The sequence below is a fragment of the Passer domesticus genome, chromosome 11 (genome assembly GCF_036417665.1).
Source record: "Passer domesticus isolate bPasDom1 chromosome 11, bPasDom1.hap1, whole genome shotgun sequence".
In the NCBI taxonomy this organism is placed as follows: domain Eukaryota; kingdom Metazoa; phylum Chordata; class Aves; order Passeriformes; family Passeridae; genus Passer; species Passer domesticus.
In genome coordinates, this window is record NC_087484.1 from 18950845 (window position 1) to 18970963 (window position 20119).

At 41.7% G+C, this 20119-nt stretch overlaps 1 protein-coding gene across 14 annotated transcripts in view; it reads right to left on the bottom strand.

Annotated features, from left to right (window-relative positions):
* GIGYF2 (GRB10 interacting GYF protein 2) overlaps positions 1-20119 on the bottom strand; it is a 72275-nt gene that overhangs the window by 2256 nt on the left and 49900 nt on the right. For 8 of the 14 annotated variants that reach the window (XM_064386105.1, XM_064386101.1, XM_064386102.1 and 5 more), the window contains 20 exons: positions 19075-19292; positions 18827-18986; positions 18549-18749; positions 17873-18063; positions 17032-17191; positions 14970-15136; positions 14521-14609; positions 13413-13520; positions 12761-12858; positions 12165-12265; positions 11215-11376; positions 9305-9406; positions 6414-6572; positions 5048-5284; positions 4350-4472; positions 3523-3726; positions 3198-3403; positions 2743-2897; positions 2128-2297; positions 1660-1807 (listed from right to left, as the gene is read on the bottom strand). In XM_064386105.1, coding sequence (XP_064242175.1) covers positions 1660-1807; positions 2128-2297; positions 2743-2897; positions 3198-3403; positions 3523-3726; positions 4350-4472; positions 5048-5284; positions 6414-6572; positions 9305-9406; positions 11215-11376; positions 12165-12265; positions 12761-12858; positions 13413-13520; positions 14521-14609; positions 14970-15136; positions 17032-17191; positions 17873-18063; positions 18549-18749; positions 18827-18986; positions 19075-19292 — 3159 coding nt within the window. The remainder of the gene's footprint in view (positions 1-1659; positions 1808-2127; positions 2298-2742; positions 2898-3197; positions 3404-3522; positions 3727-4349; positions 4473-5047; positions 5285-6413; positions 6573-9304; positions 9407-11214; positions 11377-12164; positions 12266-12760; positions 12859-13412; positions 13521-14520; positions 14610-14969; positions 15137-17031; positions 17192-17872; positions 18064-18548; positions 18750-18826; positions 18987-19074; positions 19293-20119) is intronic. The other 6 variants (XM_064386099.1, XM_064386098.1, XM_064386097.1 and 3 more) reach the window with 6 other exon arrangements.

Consider the following 20119-nt stretch of genomic DNA (forward strand, 5'->3'; position numbering starts at 1 on the left):
ACTTTAAAGTCTCAATGAATATACCTATGTACCTATGAAATCTAATTACATCTATTTCCATGCTTTTTACAAACTTCCATCTCAGGAGTACAATGTGAAAATGTACAAAGTTACCCAGGGCCATGCAGGTGGCTCAAGATGCACCCAAACTTCTACCCAACCTTTTAGCCATGTGTGTTGAGGACATGATGCACGTGAGAGAAGTGTGAGAGTGAAAACACTTTCAGCAAGGTAACAAATCCAATAAATCAGATGCAGCTTTCCTACTGAAATCCCTTTTTAAGGGTGTACAAACCCCATCTGGAGTATGAGAACAGGGAACGTTTCCCTGTGTAAAGCTACCAAACACAAAGTTGAACTTCAGTGTCTTGAGAGTGCTACACTGGTTTGCTCTGTGCTAGACCACCAACTGCCTTCCACTTTGAGAGGTATGAAATGCTCAGTTCAGTAGGTTTAGGAAAATTGTTCTGGCTCCCTCACGTGGCAGTGTGGCCTAAAAGCATCTGAAATTATTTTGTAAAAGAGTGAGGGTACACATGTACATGTGTACATGAAGTAGCTGCATGGGCTACTTCACTTCCAGTTGGAACTTCTAAACTGTATTTAGTGATTTCTTCTTCACATGACACGAGTTGTTTTTTTAATATATTCAGCTGAGTACCCAGATCAGACTCAGTGGATGGGCACCTTGGGGTGGCATAAGTCAGGATTCCACTGGGAAGTTCCATACACACCAGTGCAGAAGTCACTGCTTTAGTTGAATTACTGACTTTGGTGAGACCAAAAATAGAAGAAAAACAAAAACCAAAGGCAGGGCTCTGCTAGAGCCTTAAAAAAGCAGTGACTCCAGGTGGACAATACCTGTCTGCTTCTACAGCAATTGGGCTTAGCAGAAGCAGCACAACAAAGCCTGGCCTGGTGCAGTGCCCTGGTTTCCCCTCTGTCATACAGGGCACACACACAGACATTTATTCCACATGAACACAACAGTGACCTGTCACCCCACAATGTCCATGCACTCACACAATGGCCTTGTACCTTAAAAGCTACTTCAAACAAACTTTTCCTTAAAGTGCTACAGGGGACAGTTAAAACTACCCTCACATAAAAATTAAGACACAGGACATAATAAATAAATAAAGGACTGCTAAAGAGGTCATAATCTCCATGGTCTCCAACTGAAAATCTGTGACCAGTTCAACCTTTGCTGTCTTTTCTGACTAGAATAGAGGTTACCTCCTGCAAAAAGGTGGCAAGGCAAAGGCAGCCTCAGAAAGCTGCTCCTCATAAAGAAAGGAAAACATGCTTTTCTTCAAAGAACAAATCAGCATTAAAGCAATAACATAGCCATAGGTCAACTCAAAGGAGGAAAGGGAATTTAACTGAAACTCCTGAACTATTTAAGACATTTCCAGGTAATAACCCAAGTATCTAAGAAGCCGTTACATGAAGGAAAGTTCAACAAAAGTTTTGCATGAGACTGATACAGAATTTTTCAAATCATTAAATAAATAATACTACTGAAAAGATTCTGAAGACATTCCAACTTTTCTACTCAAATTCAGTATTACCACTTAAGGTCAGTAAGAATCCTCTACATTCCCCAAAGCAAACCACCACTACCAAATTAATCATTAATTTTTAAAAATTGAAACAGACCTAACAAGCTGGGATCTGCTCGAACCATTTTCTGTTTCTTCTTTTTCTTCCCGCTCTGCACAGCCTCAAAGTTGGACTGCTGGTTGTTGCTCTGATTGGTCTGAAAGACTGAATGTAGCGAACTGTGGTTCATCCCCCACACTGAATCCTAGAGAACAAATTAAGGACAACATTACAGAGCACAGTGAAGCCTGGTTTATTTATACAGAAAATATTCAGAGAGCCCAAAGCACTTCCTATATCCATGTGGCAGCACTAGCTACTGATGTATCCACCTCATTTCCCAGATCATGCAAAACCATTCTGATCTACAGTTGGCCCCAACTATTAAGTTACAAAGGAAATTTAATCCTGTAGTAAAACCTGGAAAGCTGCTTTGCTGTCTGCATTTGCCAGGATGCTGATGAACCCAGCAGGGTGCTGAGTCCAGCCTGACACAGCCCTCAGGGAGAGCAGAGGCACCCCTACCTGCTGCTGCTGCTGTTGCCGCTGCTGACTGGCTTTCTGTTTGGCACGGCGCTCGAGGAACTGCTTGGCAAACTCCTTGGCCTCAGGAGTATCTCCAAGGTAGGCTCGGATGTAGTCATGGACCTCATAGGGAGACTCCACTTCCTTCAGGAAAGAAACAAACGTGGGAACTGCAAGAAGAAGGCAGACCATGAGCGAGTGCATGTAGACAGCAAACACACACATGCCATAAACACCAGTGTCGGATTTCTGTGCCAAATGTTTGCTGGTCTAGTAGCTTGCCCTTTCCAGCTCCCCACGATAAATCCCTATCACGCAATGCAGCATGAAACTGGATCAAAATCTATCTGCTGGATAATGCTTCCATGACTAGCAGAAATCCTCAGGAGGGTCTGACTGACAGACTTCAGAACTTTTTCAAATCCCACTGATTTGCTATAGTTAGGACAATGAAAACCTAAAAGAGGATGCAGCCAGTTCTTCTAGCCACTATTTAATGATGTCCTTTTGCTGAGTGCATTGGAAACATTGGTTTGATATCATTAAAGTCCCTCAGAACTACTCTGTCAGGAAACAGAAAATATATTGTTCCCCCCATTCCTTTCCATTTCTTACCATCTAAGTTGTTGGCTGTGTTGAGTGCATGAAGCATCTGTTCACACCACTGAGTGAATCCATCCTGGGCTTTATTAACCCCCTGGAACAATTTCAACAGCTTCTCCTCTTCTTCTACCTTCTTGTTTTGTCTACTTGTAATACCTACAGATTTACTGAGGTAAAGAAAATGCATATAATTAGATTATTAGTTACCAGGCTTACCCACAATACCATATACAGTACAGTGTTGTAAGACTATTTTACAAGATGCAAACACTTCTTGAGAATAAAGTAATTTTCTAAGCAGGTGACAAAATGAACTGTGAATGGTCACCTATTTGCTATTTTGTTGTCAAAACAGATCCTGAATGACACAGAAAAAAAAGGAAAACACATGAAGATGTTCTTACTGCTAAGTGATTATGCCAGGAGTAGGAGTATTTCTTTGCAAAAGCTCCTCCCCCAGGTCCTACCTGAGGCTGGCATTGCTTTTGTTTTTATTGGTCGAGTTACGAGGTCCCACTTCCTTCACTGCATCATCCCAGAAACCCATGTTTGAGTTTTTGGTGTCGGCATTACTCCAGATGCTACTGACTAGGTCAGATGCCCACTGGTTGCTGGGATTCGTGTTTAGAGAGCCCCACACTGAATTCCCAATGCTGGTGTGCAGGTTAGAGTGCTGTTGAGACATAACAGAGATGCTGGTTATTAGCACAGACCCAGCAGAAAAGACATGAACAGACAGAGGGAACTGGCACAGCTGCTTTCTCCATGTACTGACCAGATAAATAAACGTACCGTGGTATTTCTGACTCTGTTCGGCTGCTGGTGCTGCTGTTGCTGCTGCTTCTGCATCTGCCTTGCCTCTTCCTGCTGTATCTCCAGCAGGGACTTGGTGGTGCCTGTTGGTTTGGTGACATTACCCCAGCCTGACAATTTTTGCTGCTGTTGCTGCTGCTGTTGCTGGAGGGCCTTCATTAGTTCACGCTGCTGACGCCTTTGCTGTTGCATGCAAGACAAAAGTGCTTGTAAATACTTTCATATGAACATTGCTATTCAAAAGTCTAACTTGGAAACTGGTTTTAAACAGAATTCGCTTTCTTCTGGAGAAGCCTGGTTGACCTATTATTGTTCTGAGCCTTTACTGTTCCTCCAAAAAGGGAGACATTAGGTAACCAGTAAATACAAACTGTTTATTAGCCTTGGACAGACTAAATTTATCAAATCATTCCTGCAGTCAGCTTCTTGGGAGATGACCTTCTCTACCATCACTTGTTCCCCCCAAAACCCACCCTCCCCTTAACTGCTCTGGTCTAATGAATATCTTCAAACATGTTAGAATAAAGATGTGAAATAATTGTACACTGTTCTGTTAACATATTACACTCCCAGGGTTAAAAGGGTGCAGTTTTCCCTTCTTTCAGATTCTTGTACTAAGAAGCAATAAAAACTTTTACACAAGTGCTTACTGAACCTATGCCTGAAGGACAGGATTTTGAGTTACGCTATTTCAAAAAACATTCCTCATCCTCACCATTCCTTCTAATAACTGAAGTGACAGCTAAGCAGTCCCACAGCTGAGTCCCCTCTATAACAAGTTGCACTCCGCTGCTGTCAGTGTTTACCTCTTCTCGGAGCTGCCGTTCTCGTTCTTCTTCTAACTTTTGGATTTCAGCCAGTGACAGTGTGGTCTGGGATTGACAAGCTCCTGAATTTGATTGCTGACCCCATGTCGAAGATGAAGGGAGCTGGGCCAAAACAGACATCATCAGGAATTACAAAATATTTGAGAACACTGCTGAGTATAATCAGGAAAGAAATGGTATAAACCCAGGGGGAAAGAAAGGCCACCTTTAAAGGTTAACAAAACCCTAGAAAGTACAAAATGGTATAAAGTATGAAAAGGTAGAAAATATAGATTATACATTCCTTGAATTGCCCTCTGATGTATCAGTCTTTGACACAGTACCAAGAATAATGTAATACATCATTACCTGAAAAAAAGCAATCCATTTAGATTTCAAACACTTTAGGAATTCCAAGCTCTAGAAACTTTGCACTGGCTCTTGCTCATTGGCAAAAAAAACTATCTGTGCCCACGTGTGATGTCTTCCCAGTGTGCCTCTAGTGACAGAACACTTTCAGGTTTCAATTTGTAACTTCTCTTCCTCTCTCTTCTCGCATCAACTCTTTACTGTCCTCCCTCTCCAGACAGCTCATCCATCCCTGCTCTGCCCAAGCTACCACAGACCACCCTGAATGCAGCTGTAGCTTCACTTCCCACGCTGAGCTGAAAGGAAATAAAACTGCAGGACCAGGTTACCTTCATTTGTGCAAGTTGCTGCTGTTGCTGCTGCTGCTGCAGCCGCCGTAAAGCCTCCTGCTGCTGCTGCCTCTGCCTCATGATCTCCTTCTGGCGCTGGAGTTCCAGCTCCTTGCGCTTCCGCTCCTCCTCCTCCAGCCGCTGCCGCGCCGCCTCCTCCTCCATGCGCAGCCGGCTCTCCTCCAGCCGCCGCTGAGCTTCCTCCTCTTCGCGCGCCCACTTGGCGGCCTCCTCTTCCTTCCCAGGACACAGAGAGGAAAAAGGTCTAAGGAGACTTCACAGAATTTTAAATATTCAACTCTGTGCCACTGATATTCTGACAGAACAGACAGGGACAATGTTATCTGTGATCTGTGCTGTTTGGGTTGTTCATTTACCTTTACATTTCTCAGTAATGAAGTAATATTAGTCTATATCCCCTAAAAATACATGTTTCCCATTGCTCCACCAAAGAAGTTGGAAGAGAATGGCATCTCCATAATTCACACCAGCTCACTACTTATTACTTTCCTTCTAGAAGTTACACACCTTTCAGTCTGACCTTCTGCCTGCTTATACTACCTACAGTACAACCACACTTTCAGTGGAATAAAACTTGGCAAAAATAACAGGAAAGAAGAGACAGTTGACAAAGATGGAGATATTTACTGTTGTTACTCAACAATACAGTTCCAGAGAAGACACTTTTGCTAACAAATTACAGAAATGGTGATGGACATCTTACAAGGGAGGACCCTGAAAAGGCGTTTTTAAATACTAACTGTGAATTCTGAAATGGACTTGGAAGTTAATGCAAAGCCAATTAGTTTGGCCAAGGGACTGTGAGAGTATCAATTAGGGGACTTGAAGCTCATGTTCCCTGATAGGGATTTCTAATGCTGACCCCAAGGAGAAAAAAATCCTGTTAACAAGAAAGAAAAGGGAAGAAAAAAAGTTGAAACTCTGGTAGTGCATATAGACTTGGCATGGCACAGAAAAACCGCCAAAACAGATCAATTCAGATGACACTGAAGATAAAGGCCCAGAGAGTGCTAATTCACAACAGTTATTCTGATCCTGTACTCTGCCTCAGAAAGGAGTATGAACACTGTGCTGCAAAGCCATTCTTAAAGCTAAATTTGAAAGGACAACATTCACGCCCACACAAATCTCTTTACCTAAGGGTATACTGGATTCTGATTATTTCATCTGAAGTCAGGATACAGGTAAACAATCTTTTTTCACTCAACTTGATACTGTCTGCAAGCTCTGCTTTCTTTGACCAAAACTGATTTGACCTCTCAAAGCACTGGTGCAAGTTTCAAAGCCTGTTTGTTGTAGCAGCCTCCACAGTTAAACAGAAGAGGTCTCTTTTGTCATTTTTCACCTGTTTACGAATTAACTCCTCTCGCTGACGTCTTTCCTCCTCCTCTCTTCTTCTCTCCTCCAATCTCCTAAGTGCTTCCTCCTGTTGTTGCCTCTCCTCTTCCTCCCGCTGCCGCCTTAGTGCAATTTCCTGCTCTCGCTGTCGCCTGAGGGCCTCCTCCTGGAGTTGGGAACAAAATGTCAGTCTATAAATGCCATTTTATCAACAAACAACATCAGAACACAGATTACAGCATTGTCTGGCCAAATAAGTAGCCTCAAGAAAAGCTCCCTAGCTCCAAACTAAGCTCTACCAAACCAGTGCATTAAGCACAACAAACCCACAGGTTTACAAGTAGTTCTGATGCAATGTGCATCTCCTACATAAATTTTAATGAAAAAGAGAGGACATTAATTGCCCATCTTTGGTTTTAAAAATAATGGCATTGAGAATGACAACAAAAGGGGAGACTCCTCTTTTCACTATTCAGCACTAGCTGAACATTAGATCTATAAATATTTCAAAGTGTGGGTATCATTAATTCCTTCTGGGGAGGGGTGCTGTCAGCTGGAAGTTGGAAGCTTTTCCTACTTACAGGAGTTTCTGAACAGTGACTGTTCAAGAGCACTACAAAACTCCAACCACATCTCCAGACACCAGAAAGAAGCTGATGCAGCCCAGTGCACTTAGGGACAGTTACTTTTGAAGTCTCAAGGGCTTTGACTGGGCTTTCCCTATACTATTTAAATATTATGGGTAACAAGAGGTCTCTTAGGGGCTTTGATTTTGGATTATCTCTAACTTCCAGTAATTATGTTTTCCAAGTACTGAAATTATTTACTCAACTTTAAAATTAAATATTAGCACCCTTTCCTATCAACATAAACAGACATTTTTCCATTCTGCTATTTGGGGATTTTGAGGAATAGGGGACAAGCAGCTTCCTGTATATTGTTAAATGGGATCCCATCTGGGGACCTCATCCACCAGTTCTGACTTTCCCTTGCATAAAAAAGCCTTAGTATTTGCAGCCTTTTCTGACCTCTGATGTTCAGCAACTGTGTTAAGGCCACCCTACTTTTCACCCCTTCTGTTGTCTGACTTACCCTACCAGCTCAACCTGAAGATCTTAATTTTTGGACCAGAACCTTTTGTGGCTTTTATAATTTTGTATTTTCCTTTAAAAATGACCACTACCACAATCACATTCCTACAAGGTTTTTATAAGCAATACATTACTCATAGGATGAGCAGGGATTAATTGTGCAGCACAGATGTAAACTCTGGTAAATCAAAACTAAGACCCTTTTATCCAAACTGACACCAAAGCTTCATGTACAAACAGCACAGATAAACTACACTACAGTTCCCTGAACAACTGCCCTGGGTTTTTCTCTGACAATGAATTTCGGATGCCTACAACAAAACTGTCAGTAGACAGAAGATCTTTCATAAGCAATCCCATGGCACTGAACAGGTGCTGGCTGCAAGCCAACAATTCATTCATATTCCTGAATATCATTTAAGTGGTTTGGTGCTAGATGTAAGTGCAGTAAGTGGGTTTTTCCACTAGCTGGACATAGAACAATAGCCTGTGATTCATCTTATCATTAATCAAATCACCTGCAAATGCAACACATACCACCTGAACCATTTTTGAAATTTGGGCCTTTAACTGTATGACTTGGACACGTGCAGTCAAGTCACAGTAATCAAGTGTCCCCAATACAAGTGCTGAAAAATTTCTGCTTGCTGTATCTTATTGAAAAGGCTGCTGAGTAGGCTGAAGGTGTCTGTCTTTTTTGTTTGCCTGGGACCACAGAGCAGGATCTCAGCTCAGGAGTCCTCAGTGCCAGCCCGTGTGGGGGCTCTCACTAACACAGCCCATAGTACCTGGGAGAGATGGGCAAAGTCACCGAGTCCTCCTGTGGGACAACACTGGGGTGACATCTCTGCCCTACTGCCCTCTTGGGGAACGGGGCTACAATTGCCATTAGAAAGCTGTACACATCTCCTCCTTGCTCAGGCATGCCAGGAGAGACACTGCTGAACGACATGAGTCAAAGACTTCTCTCCCCTACAGAACTAAGGATGAACAGTGTTTTACTGACACAAAAAACCCCTGTAAGATATGAAAAGCTGGGAAACACGGCCTTTTTTCTGACTCTTCAGAGCTATAAAAATGTTATCTTAATATTTATGTATCTTATTATTTGATGTTTTTGTTTGAACATGTGACCAAAACCATTCAAAGCTCTCCAGCTTTTTGCCACTGACAGTATGGGAAACAATCAATCCTTTGGTTCTTAGTGTTCCCATGTTTGTAGATTCCTGCTCCAAGACATTCCCAGTGTTCTTTAGCAAAATCTTTCTTAGTAATTGTTTTCACACATATACATCTTGCTGTACAGACAGCTTATTTCACATTTTTTAAAATATCTGTAATATTACAAAAAAAATCTTTAAGCAGCAATCCCCAGTTCAATAGACTCTGGATTTTTAAATAAAATAGAGAATTTTTTGCAGTTGGTGACAACTGCAATTCTGCTTGTCTATGTTACTAGGGCTCACAAATCTTTTTGTTCTCCTCTTTGAAACAGGTATTTTAAAGGGAGAACTAAAGAAGCAATTCAGAGAAAACAATTATTAACTGGTTATTAAACCTCAAATTTTGTTCCTGAAAGCAATCAATTATTACAAAATAGAAGATACCAGACCAGAGACAAAAACGAAATACAGGAGCTACACAAGCTGGGCATTACTGTTTTCAATTCTACAGTGCAAAGTAATTGATGAAAACTGTGAACAGAACTGAATTCAACATTTGACATTTCATCCTACAGAATTGAATTTCTATTAGTTTTTTTGGGTTTTTTTATTTAGAATTCACCATCAACAGCATATTTACTAACCTTATATACTAGTCTTTTATGCAGTATTACATCAAAAGCCTTCCTGAAGTCCAGGCAGATTAAGTCTACTGCTTCACCCCTCTCAGCTCTCACTGTCATCTCCTCAAAAGAAGTTAATCAAATTTGTTAAGCATCATCTCCTCTGCATAAATCCATGCTAATAAATCAGTTCATCCCTGATTCTATAATGCCTTTCAGTACAGAAGTCATATTCAAATAATGACCAGTTTCTTTTTTTTTTAATACAGAATACAATGTTATTTTCTCTTTCCAGAGAAGTGCTTAAACCCTTTGTTACCTTTTTAAGACATTACTGCTCAGAATTAAGCATTGTGGCAATTATTGCATTGGTAATGAACTAAGATACTTGCTGTTACTGCTCTTCAACCCCGTTCTGCTTCCTTTGTGTAAACAGTTATTTCCCATGGCATCTCAGAACAGGAGAGTCAGACTGTTTACTGTACAAATCCAAAGTGGACAACAAAACTTTGGAATTTAACAGACATTGTTATATACAGAGGCAAAACTGTTAGTGAAAAGAAACAAACCAAGTCTACTTGAAGCCAGCATAGATGACACAAATGGAGTTACCAGCTGAAAAATGTGTTCTTGTTATTGAACCAGATCTAAAGCAATCAATCTCAAAAGTTAAACTTTTGAGTACATTACTGCTTTAATGTTAGTTTGACCTCAAGTGGAGGATGCTTTTCTGTACAGCATCATGACTTCCTGCACACAAAGTAGATACACTAAAGCAAGGAGCCATTTATTTGCAGACTTGATTCCAAAAGATACCATGAAATTATCTACATATTACACTGTATCAATTAAAATAGACCTTCTGTGACAAAACCCAAACCCTGAGTGAACAGAGATCTACAATGAACTTCCAAACTAGAGATTCTAGAGGCTTCCTGAGAAGTGTCTGATCCTTAAAGCAGGAACACGCTTTACAGCTGCCTACCTAAGCTCATAAGAAATACTATAAAGGACAGAATTATTTAGTACTTTTGCCTATTATTCATTCATGTGGTACTTTTCAGGACATTTACTAACTCCTCAGTGAATAAGCCCAGCCTTGTGTTTGCCCTTATCCTTCACGTGCAAAGTAAAAACTTTAACTTTCACTGTCTTTCCATCCTGCAACACTTAAGGAGTAACTACATTTTCTTCCACACAGAATTCAGGAGTAAATGCTAGAAATGCCAAACTAGTATTGTCTCCACTGTGTATTCTTGGATGATTAAGAACATCCTACAATTCCTACATTCATTCTCCTACTGCAATACTGATCACATAATTCTTTTTAAGAAATATGCTTGATCAAATTACATCCCTTCCTTTCCCAAGTATCAACTCAAGTAAAAAAGCTGACAGACTCTAACCCAGATAATAATTTATTTTAAAAAATAATTTACTAAGTTAAAAAAAACAACAGGGGAAAAATAAGCTGGATGTCACATTACTTTTTGTCCACTATAGCCCTCTACCTCTTACTCATTTGAAACAGTTGCTCAAGCTCCATCTGCTCCAGAACTTATCTTCATTAAACACTTGACTGCATAGATGGGAAATAAAGATCAAAACATGCAGTAACTGGACAACTAACTAAAGTCTAACATCGACATTAAGAAGTTGAGAGGGAATATTCCACATGGAATAAAAGCCCTGTTCTCACAAACAGAAACCTATCTTAGAGTGAACCATCAAAGCCCATTTCTCAGATTGAAGTTTGGGCTCTTAAAAAAAAAATCAATAACAAAAGAATCATAATTTAATATACTCACATGAAAAATATTAAAACTGTCTTCATACACACCTACCAAAGATTACTTAGACCCCACAGGATTCTTAAAGTGAGTTTTATAAATTATAATTAATTAGAGATTAACTACATTGGGGAAACTCACTTGCTTCCTGCGGGCCAGTTCTTCTTCTTCCCGTCGTTTCCTCTCATCTTCCTGCTGCCTCCTAAGTAGCTCTTCTTGTTGCCTCCGAAGCTCCTCCTGCCTTTTCCTCTCCTCTTCCTCTCGTTTGGCCCTCATTTCCACTTCTCTCCTCTCTTGCTCTAGCTACAATTCACATAAAACTATACTCAGATGCAGGTAACGTATTCCTACACCATTTCTTAGGGCAACTCTGCTGAGATTATAGTAACAGCTTAACAGATGAAGCCTCTGACAGATGCTCTCCCTTAATTGCAGTTTTACCTATCAGCTGGCTGCCTACTGAGGTCAGATTCCTGAAACAATCCAGAACAATTTTTGACAATTTCTGTTTGTAACAAACACCAGTTTTCCAGTCAGTTTTTCTACATCAGCTCCTCAACATACCCTCTGACTCTGGAAGTGAGTAGTGAGTTGCTTTGCAGTCATCATAAAATAGTAATTTTCAGGAAATGTACAGTCATACAGGTTCAAACTCACAAAAAAAATTTAATACTAGTGTACATATAGAATAAGCCTACCATATAGACTGTTACGATTCCCCAAACCAGTTTGGGTGAAAATCACAAGGATTAAGAGTACAAGTACCTAGTCTCAACTCAGGGTTTGGCCTGACAGCTCATGATGATCTCAGTTTAAAACAGAGGTGGGCTAGTGAAGAGGTTTTAATCACAAATGTAGAACACCAACACTATTTCAGAGGTCAGTAGTACCTCCACAGCAATGGTTTCCAAAAATCTGTCCACAAGGATTTCATAACTTGTTTTTATAACCCCTATTCTCTTTATGGTGTTTTCCATGAAAATCTAGTCAAAATCATCCATTGAAGAGCTCAGTCTTCCATTGGCTCAAGAACCACAATTACACTGCACAAGAGCAATCCCAACTTCTTACAGTACAAAACAGTTTCTGACCTTTGCAGCCTTGGCCTTCTCGAGCTGCTGAAGTTGTTCTAGAGCTGGTCCCTGAGCTGCAGTATCAATGGGCAGATCCCAGACACTGCTTCCTTCCCAGACTAGACAGTGAAGAAAACAAACATTGACAAGCAAAAATAAGCACATGAACAAAACATATCTGAAAGAGGAGAATCTTGTGGATGCTGTTACTATGTTTTAGGAACTAAAATCACGTTAACACTTTTGCTTTAGTCAGTAGAGGGCCACCTTATCCTCCTGGATAACAAGGCCTGTCCATGACTGAAGGAAGGCTGGGCTTCCTATGAAAATCCACAGAAGAACCAGCTATTCCAGCTCCTCCCATCAGAGAAGAACATCCTTAAATAGAACAATCCCTTCAAATCTAGACTTCCATGACCACTGGAAAAGTTACCATATTCTTCACCTCTCTCAAAGAGAACTTCTACTGAAAGGCAAAGTAGGCTGATCCAGTTAAACATCACGATGCAAAAATAACTTCCCCTTGTGTCAAAAAGGGAGGGATCATCTCAAAGATGCTGATTCTTAACACATGGACTTTTCCCAAGAGACCTGACCCAGGCTAAGCACCTTACCTGTAGGCTGTGAAGCTGACTGAAGTTCCCATATTGAGCCAGTGTCCGGCACTGACACAGACCTTGTAACAGGTGGCATCATGTTCTGTTCAGATATTCTGTAATACCAACAGCAAGAGTCAACACGCCACTTCCAGGGAGAAGAGTGCTCTGAGCACGTATGAGATTCAGTAACTTGTAACATACTGCTTTCCTTCCACACCTCTATTTAGAACACAAATATGATGTGGACAACAGTAGTTGCTTGCGGAGTTCTTGCTGATTTCACCTCTGCTAAGTCAAGGGCTAAGCTACAGTTTTGCACTTGCGGCTTAGAGGTCAGTTTGAGGAACAAGCATCCAGTACTGCAGAACTGGCAAAGCTCCTCAGTGACCAGCACAACATATCTGTCAGACAGGTACAATTCAAACTCCTCATTTCCATAAACACTTTCTGAGGCAAAGGTTACATATATAAAGAAGTACTCCACATCCTGAAATGGTTTCCTGTTATTCTGAAACATACTTATATTCTCATTACTATTTTCAACACACATAATCATAAAAGATGAGAAAACTTAACTAGGACAGACAGCTGACAAAATGTAATTATTGTTATATACAAACTAGAGCACAGGAAGAACAGAATTCAATTCAAGCCTGGGCTAGCTCACCTCATCTTTAGGGCCTGGAACTGTTGGAGGAGAATAGCAAGCTGCTGCTGCTGCTGGGATGAGAGGGCTGCCTTCTGCTGCTGAGCCAGCATCTGTGCATACTGTTGTCTTCAAAAGAGAAGCAGACAAATGGTATTTGTTCACTTATGCCCAAGGTGCAGACAGATTCATGCTCTGGGACTAATGCCCACTGACATATATAATGTACATGCTAAATACTAGAGGAAACCACAGAACAGGAGCTTGGCAAGAATCAAAATACAAGAATATAGCCAGTTGGCTCACATGAGCAGAACCAGACTTCTCTACACCCTCAGCTATGTCACCTGGCTATTACTGCCCCATGTTTTTCCTGTAAGATGGGCAACACTACTTCCTTTCTTGTCTAAATTCCATAATTATAGCTCAAATTAATCTGGCTTTGATCACTGCCCACCTGCAATCAGTCTCTTCCCCAGTATGTCAAGGCATTGCCTAGCACAGGAGCACGCTCTTGCCTCATTCAATCATGAGCTGACAATCAGTATTGAAAAACTATAGTCATGACACACGCTTTCAGGATCCCCTGAAAAAGCACCCTGATTGACTGCTTGCTTTCCTTCAAGCTGCTGTTGCAAAAAATCTGTCATGAGCTGGCCTTAACCAAACAACTGACAGCTTTGGAAAAATGGGTTTCAAACTGCTTTGCCCAGCAGGACCTTTCACTGATCTTCAAAGAGCTGAGCAAGCAAACCAAAGGTAAGTTCCACCTTCTCCATCTCCAGATCCAAAGACATGCAGCCTTCTCCAGACATCCAAACATCTGAAGGTCATTACTAGGACACCTGGGATTCAGACTGACCATAACAGCTACCTATAAAGCAAGTCTCACCAAAAGCTGTGTGTGACACTGGAAAGGACTCTGAAAAGTGAGCCTGGGGCAGACACACTGCTCTAATCCTATACACTATCAACATCTCCAGTGTTTGTGGAAGCAGCTATTGCTGTTGGAGGTGAAGCACTCCCAGCCCCATTGCCCAAGGAAACAACAACAAGCACTGAACCTAGATGACTAAAAATGCAGAGCAGAACACAGCCACTGGAAGATCTCCGGAACAAGAAGTCTTACTGTATTAGAAGATGCTGATACTGCAGGTGCTGCATTTGGATTAGAGCCAACTCTTGTTGTCTAGTCAGTCGCTCTTGGTCCAGCTCGCCCTATGTTTAGAGATAAAATATTCTTTTTCAATAAAATATATACTAAGAGTAGTAGATTGTGAATGCAAGCAATGTAGGAGTTGTATTTTGACCAGAAAAAAAAATGAAAATAGAACAATACCTAGACCAAGATCAAGATTTACAAAGCCTGTGAAATACACAGTACCTTTACATATCACAGTACCCAGCCTCCCAGCCACACCAAGCATTTTTAAATTACATGTCTTTTCTACACTTGCAAAAGTAATCTAACACCAAGTTCAACTTCGGTACTTGGAATACTTGAAATTTCAAGACAGAGTAAATTCAATTCCCACTTATTAGAGGACTACTTCAATACTGTAACTGTCACATAATTACCAGATGTGGAAGCGGTGCTGGGCCTGGAGTGAAGGGAACCCTGCCCCACATTTTCATGATGTCTCCAAGTGGCTGGAAAGTCTCATCACAGGCCCTCTTCACCAACAGTGACATTGTGAAGTACCCAGCCTGGAACCACTCTGCCATCTCCTGATTACTGAACGGACCTGAAATCACATCAAGCAACACACGTTGTGGGGAAAGGGAAGCAAGGCCAGGTTCAGCATGCTGGAAACAAGGAGCTGCCTATGGTCTCACAGTGCCCAGCACCAGGCATTCCTGTCTGCCTCACCCACTCGTGGGCACACTGCTCATCCAAGGCTGGAGTGTCCATGCACATCTGCACAGAGGCTACAGCACTGCCCTACAGCCTCAGGAAAAGTGCATGATGGCTTTCAGCTTGCCTCGGAGGCAGACAGGTCAGCTCTGGGGTGCAAGCCAAGCAGCCACTGTGGAGTGGGGCTTGGTCCAGCTAATCCCCCTGCTGTCCTCCAGCAGCACTTACTGCTTCAGGCTCACAGCAGCTGCAGCTTCCATTCTGGAGCTCAGCAGTACCTGCTGGCTGACACTGCTCAAACCACAAGTGCTGCTTTTCCAACTGCACTGCACAAATAATTAAACAATCTTAGCCTGCTTCAACTCTTGCCTTCAAATCAGAAGAGCCCTCATGTTTTACACAAGTTTTGCTTCTGGAACTTAGTAGATTAACAGATCCACCTCAAGTGAACAAGTACATTTTTTAAGATAATGAGGATCGAGCTTCTTTCCTTTGTAAAAATCTATACTTTTCCTTTACCTCTTTTTTCCTAAGAAAGATTTCAGTCATTCCTTTCAAAGGTGGGTTCCTATACTAACTTTACATATTCAAACACATAGAACACCAGTATAAAATATTATTTAACCAAGTAAGAACCACATAAATAAGTTTTACAAAACATCTTCTGAAAAGTAGGAACATTCAGTAACCCTTGCCTTCTGTGAAGGAGTACCTCTACAAGGCAATTCCTCCTAGAGAATATGAAACCACAAGAGGCTATACCAAGAAAAAAATTATTTGGAAGTGTTTACTTCTTGATGTCACACTGAAGTACTTAATCCAACAACAAAAATATTTAGATTGCCACCCACCAATAAACACCGAGCAGTGACTGACATACACTGAGCAAATAAAAGCACTTTATGATTAACATTCTTTAAGCTTAAAGGGATGAAAAAAACCCCTAAAGACATGCCATACCTGCAGACAAGAGACTGACACAGATCCCACAAACAACACCCCCACCAATCCTATCTGGAGTTCACAGCTGAGAAGTCATTCACACTACACAGTGTGAAGTACAGCAAGGAAGGAATTCACTGTTTAACTGCACTTTCGGGAAGCAGAGAAGCAGCTGCTAAACCGAGCCCTGGCACCTTCAAAAGAAATGAACTTTCTGAAAGGAAAGATGTAAGTATCTATATGAAAGGCCTGCTTCAAATTTTATTTACAAATAAATTTTTAAGCTAAAATTGAAAGCAGGGAGCAGTTCCTATCTATTATATGAACTAACAAAGCAGTGGCTGCAAGTGCAATTTAAATTGAGATTCTGCACAAGCACTGGCTGGTGGAAACTTGATTCCTCTTTGCCCTTGATTCTAAACAAAACACCCTCCCTGACTATTACACGTCTTCAGGATGAGTCCAGAAAACTGATTTCAAGGTGTGTGGATTCTTTACAACAACTACTTGAGTGGTCACATTCCTGTTTGTTTCCACTGTTATCTGGAAATCTGAGTAACTAATGGCATGTGAAATAGGTTTTAGTCTAACCTAATTTACAGGAACATGAAGGGATGGCAACAGCCCTCAGCCATAGTAATGCACAGTTCTGGATGTTCAGCCTGCTGAGCTCATGGGGGCACTGATGGGTTGAAGATATTTTCAAAACCTAGTTCTAGAATGGTAAATTCCCTGTGCTGCTTTTGTAAAAGGAAGCACCAGCATCTGTTGGAGGTAATTCTGTGAAGAACTCTTTAACAATTCTGTGAAACAAAAGAGGAAGTGTAAATGGCACAGACCTACCCTGAATTTCTCCTTGTGGATCTTTGTAGTACCACTTCTGCATGGCTTCATGAAACAGGGGCATAGAGGAACCCTTTGCTCTGTGCTCTTGGATTTTTGCTGCTAATCTTTCATCATCAAGGGCACTGTCCTGCAGATATGCCACCATTTTTTCTGCTTGCTGGAAGAGACATCAAAACCAGCAAGAAATACAACAGTTAGATGGGGGCTTACAGATTTGGAAATGAGTGTACCAAACACAACCAAGCTTGTGTACCCAGTGCTCCAGAGTGTACCAGGAAGGACAGGCAGCCCCAGGACAGGAGTGACTGCTACACCAGCCTGGAGCTCTGTCTACCACACTGGTCAGGCAGAATCCTGAAAAAGCACAGTTCATCTCCTTATGAAAAGCTTTAGAGCAACTTGCCAAGGAGGTCCCATGCAGCACCACAGTGAAAAATAAAACAGGCATGGGAGCATGAGCACAAAGAAGGCTCTACATCTCAGCAGTCACTACAGTTTCATCAACACAGTGCTATGATTCACTTACTGGATTTTTGGTAGGGTTTTAGTTTGTTTGAGGGTTTTAACAGACATACATAATTTCTCAAGGCAAATCATAATGCTACTTGACAGTGGTCAAAAGCACTATGGTCTCTAACTCTTTATACACAGGGTATAGCACAGAAAAATACAACAGCTTGAATTTTTTGGAAAAAAAAAAAGAAGCAGCTTTCAATATACATTGTGGATTGTAAAGTTTTAGCTGCATTTCTGATTTTATGGGCTTCAAATATTTTCTGCATTCCACATTCCACCAGTCTCACAATTGTCAACAACAAAGGAATTAGAGAAGTTTTACCTGCTCTAGGTGTTTGAGGCCCTCTTCATCATCTGGATCAGTGGGAATGTTGCCCATGCCTGGAGCAGCTGTGACAGGTGTTTGAACTGGCCGCAGAGCAGGATTTGAATTGGAAACAGGAGGAGAAAGATGAGCAGAAGCAGCTGTGTCTGCAGAAATCTGTGGCAAAGGTTGAGCAAGAGAAGCCAAATCTAAAGAAAAATGTTTAAGTTAGTTCAGTATCTTTTACATAACTACATTAACAACTTAATGCAGAAAATATTCAACAGCTCAAATTTAGCACCAAAGCAAAAGTAATTTTCAGATCTTCCTGAATTTACTGCTTATAGCACAGGTACCCAGACTAACTTCAAGAACAAACAGTTTAGTTCTATCAGTGCAGAACTCAGCACATTTGAGCACATCCCATTTCCTGGCCACACACATTTGTCCAGACTATTCTGCTGTACCACACTGAGGCACATCCACAACTAGCTGATGTTTCTCTGGACCACATTTCAGTGTGAAGTACCAGTGCACTGCAAGCATTTGAGATGGCATATCCAACAAATCCTGTATTTATAGACCAGGTGGTGAATTCTGGCTTTCCATCACCAGTCCTTGCCTCTATTAAGGGGCCAGACTTATTCACAGTGAGTAATGGAAACTTACTAAATTTATCTGTCAGGTTTATTACCTTCCCCTCTGTTGGACATTTTGGCTGACAGTGTATTCTCCACTCGATTCTCTTTATCTTCTGTTTTTTCTGTTCTTTCTGGCACAGACTCTTCCTTCCTTTCAAAAAGGTTTGTCTGCAGCGGGTCTGGAGGCTGGGATTTTGGTGGGGTGTCTGACCTGGCAGCTGGAGATGACGCCTGAGCTGCTTCTTCCACTGCTTCTGTAACGAGGCACAGTTCTAAATAACTGAGTTAACAGAAATGTTACACTGACAGCTGCAGAAGAAGTCGCCCTTACCTGCCACTGTTCTTTCTGTTTTCTCCCCCTCCTTCTTGGTCTTTTCATGATCTTTGGCTTCTTCATTGTGGCTCCCTTCAGAATCAGACCTTTCCTCCCCTTCCTCCACAGGCCGGAAGTCCATCTCCTGTTCCTCTGGTATTGGTTCCTTCTGTACTTTCTGCAAAGTCAACGCAATCATCCATAACCCACCTGACATCACACGGCATTTGCACCAAGTGACCCAAGGGCCCAAAGCAGCTTTTCACCTTTAAAGAGAGAAACGCTCCAGAGGAGTCAAAGGTGCCCATTTCCTCCTCTGCGTCCTCCAAGCACCACTCAGGGAGACTGTCCCTGTCGTCGTCCATGCTGCCGCTGCCGCAGCGCACGCGGCGATAGCCCCGCTCGTCGTCTCGGTCCCGGAAATCGAACTCGAATCTCCGCCGTCGCTCCATGGGCTCCCGCCAGCCTGCGGAATGAGGGCCGTCTAAGGCAGGGAAAGGAGCTTTACCACACAGTCCTGGGGCAGTGCTCACGCAGTGGGGGGAAGGACACTGACAGCAATTCAGAAAGCTGCTACACGGTACAGCCCGCCCATGAACAGGCAACTTCAAGGACAAGGCAAAGAAAAGGAGCATCTTGCCAGTAAGCAGGAATATTGTCTACTCTCAAATATTGTCCACTGTATATCCTCAAATTATAAATTGTGGAATAAGCATTAAAAACCACATAAGGCTAAAAAAGCTTGGCTACAAAATCTAGAACAGGCACCAAAATAAGACAAGCAACACTAGTTGCCAATTGAATTTACCAGCCAGCATTGATTTAAGTCTTTTGTGGGGCACCTTTACATGTGTAAGATTTTGTGTTTTCCTTCAGGGGCAGTGCAGAAGTTGCATCCTGAACAAAACGCCTCTTGCCCTCAGATATGCTTTTGTGCATATACATGAAAAATGGAGTGACAACAGTTCAAATACCTTTGAAAGGACTGGTCAGTCTCTTGAATGATTTTTTTTTTAGCCATGGAATACCAAAACATGGAAAGATAAGAAATGGGAGAGCATTCCCAATTCATGTATAAACTTCATATTCAGAAGACACCTTCATTCAGCCAAGCTTCAAATCCTCTGAGTGCAATAATGTTATTTAAGCTGTAAAGAGCTGGCTGCTAAGGAAAACAAACTGGGAGTGAAAGGACTGTACACAGCTTTCCATGAAATACAAACCATCTTTAGCATGAAGGTGCAAAGGAAAATGAAGGCACCTTAGAGCTTTTCATGGTGGCTGTTCTTAACTGGATTAAAAAAAACTAAA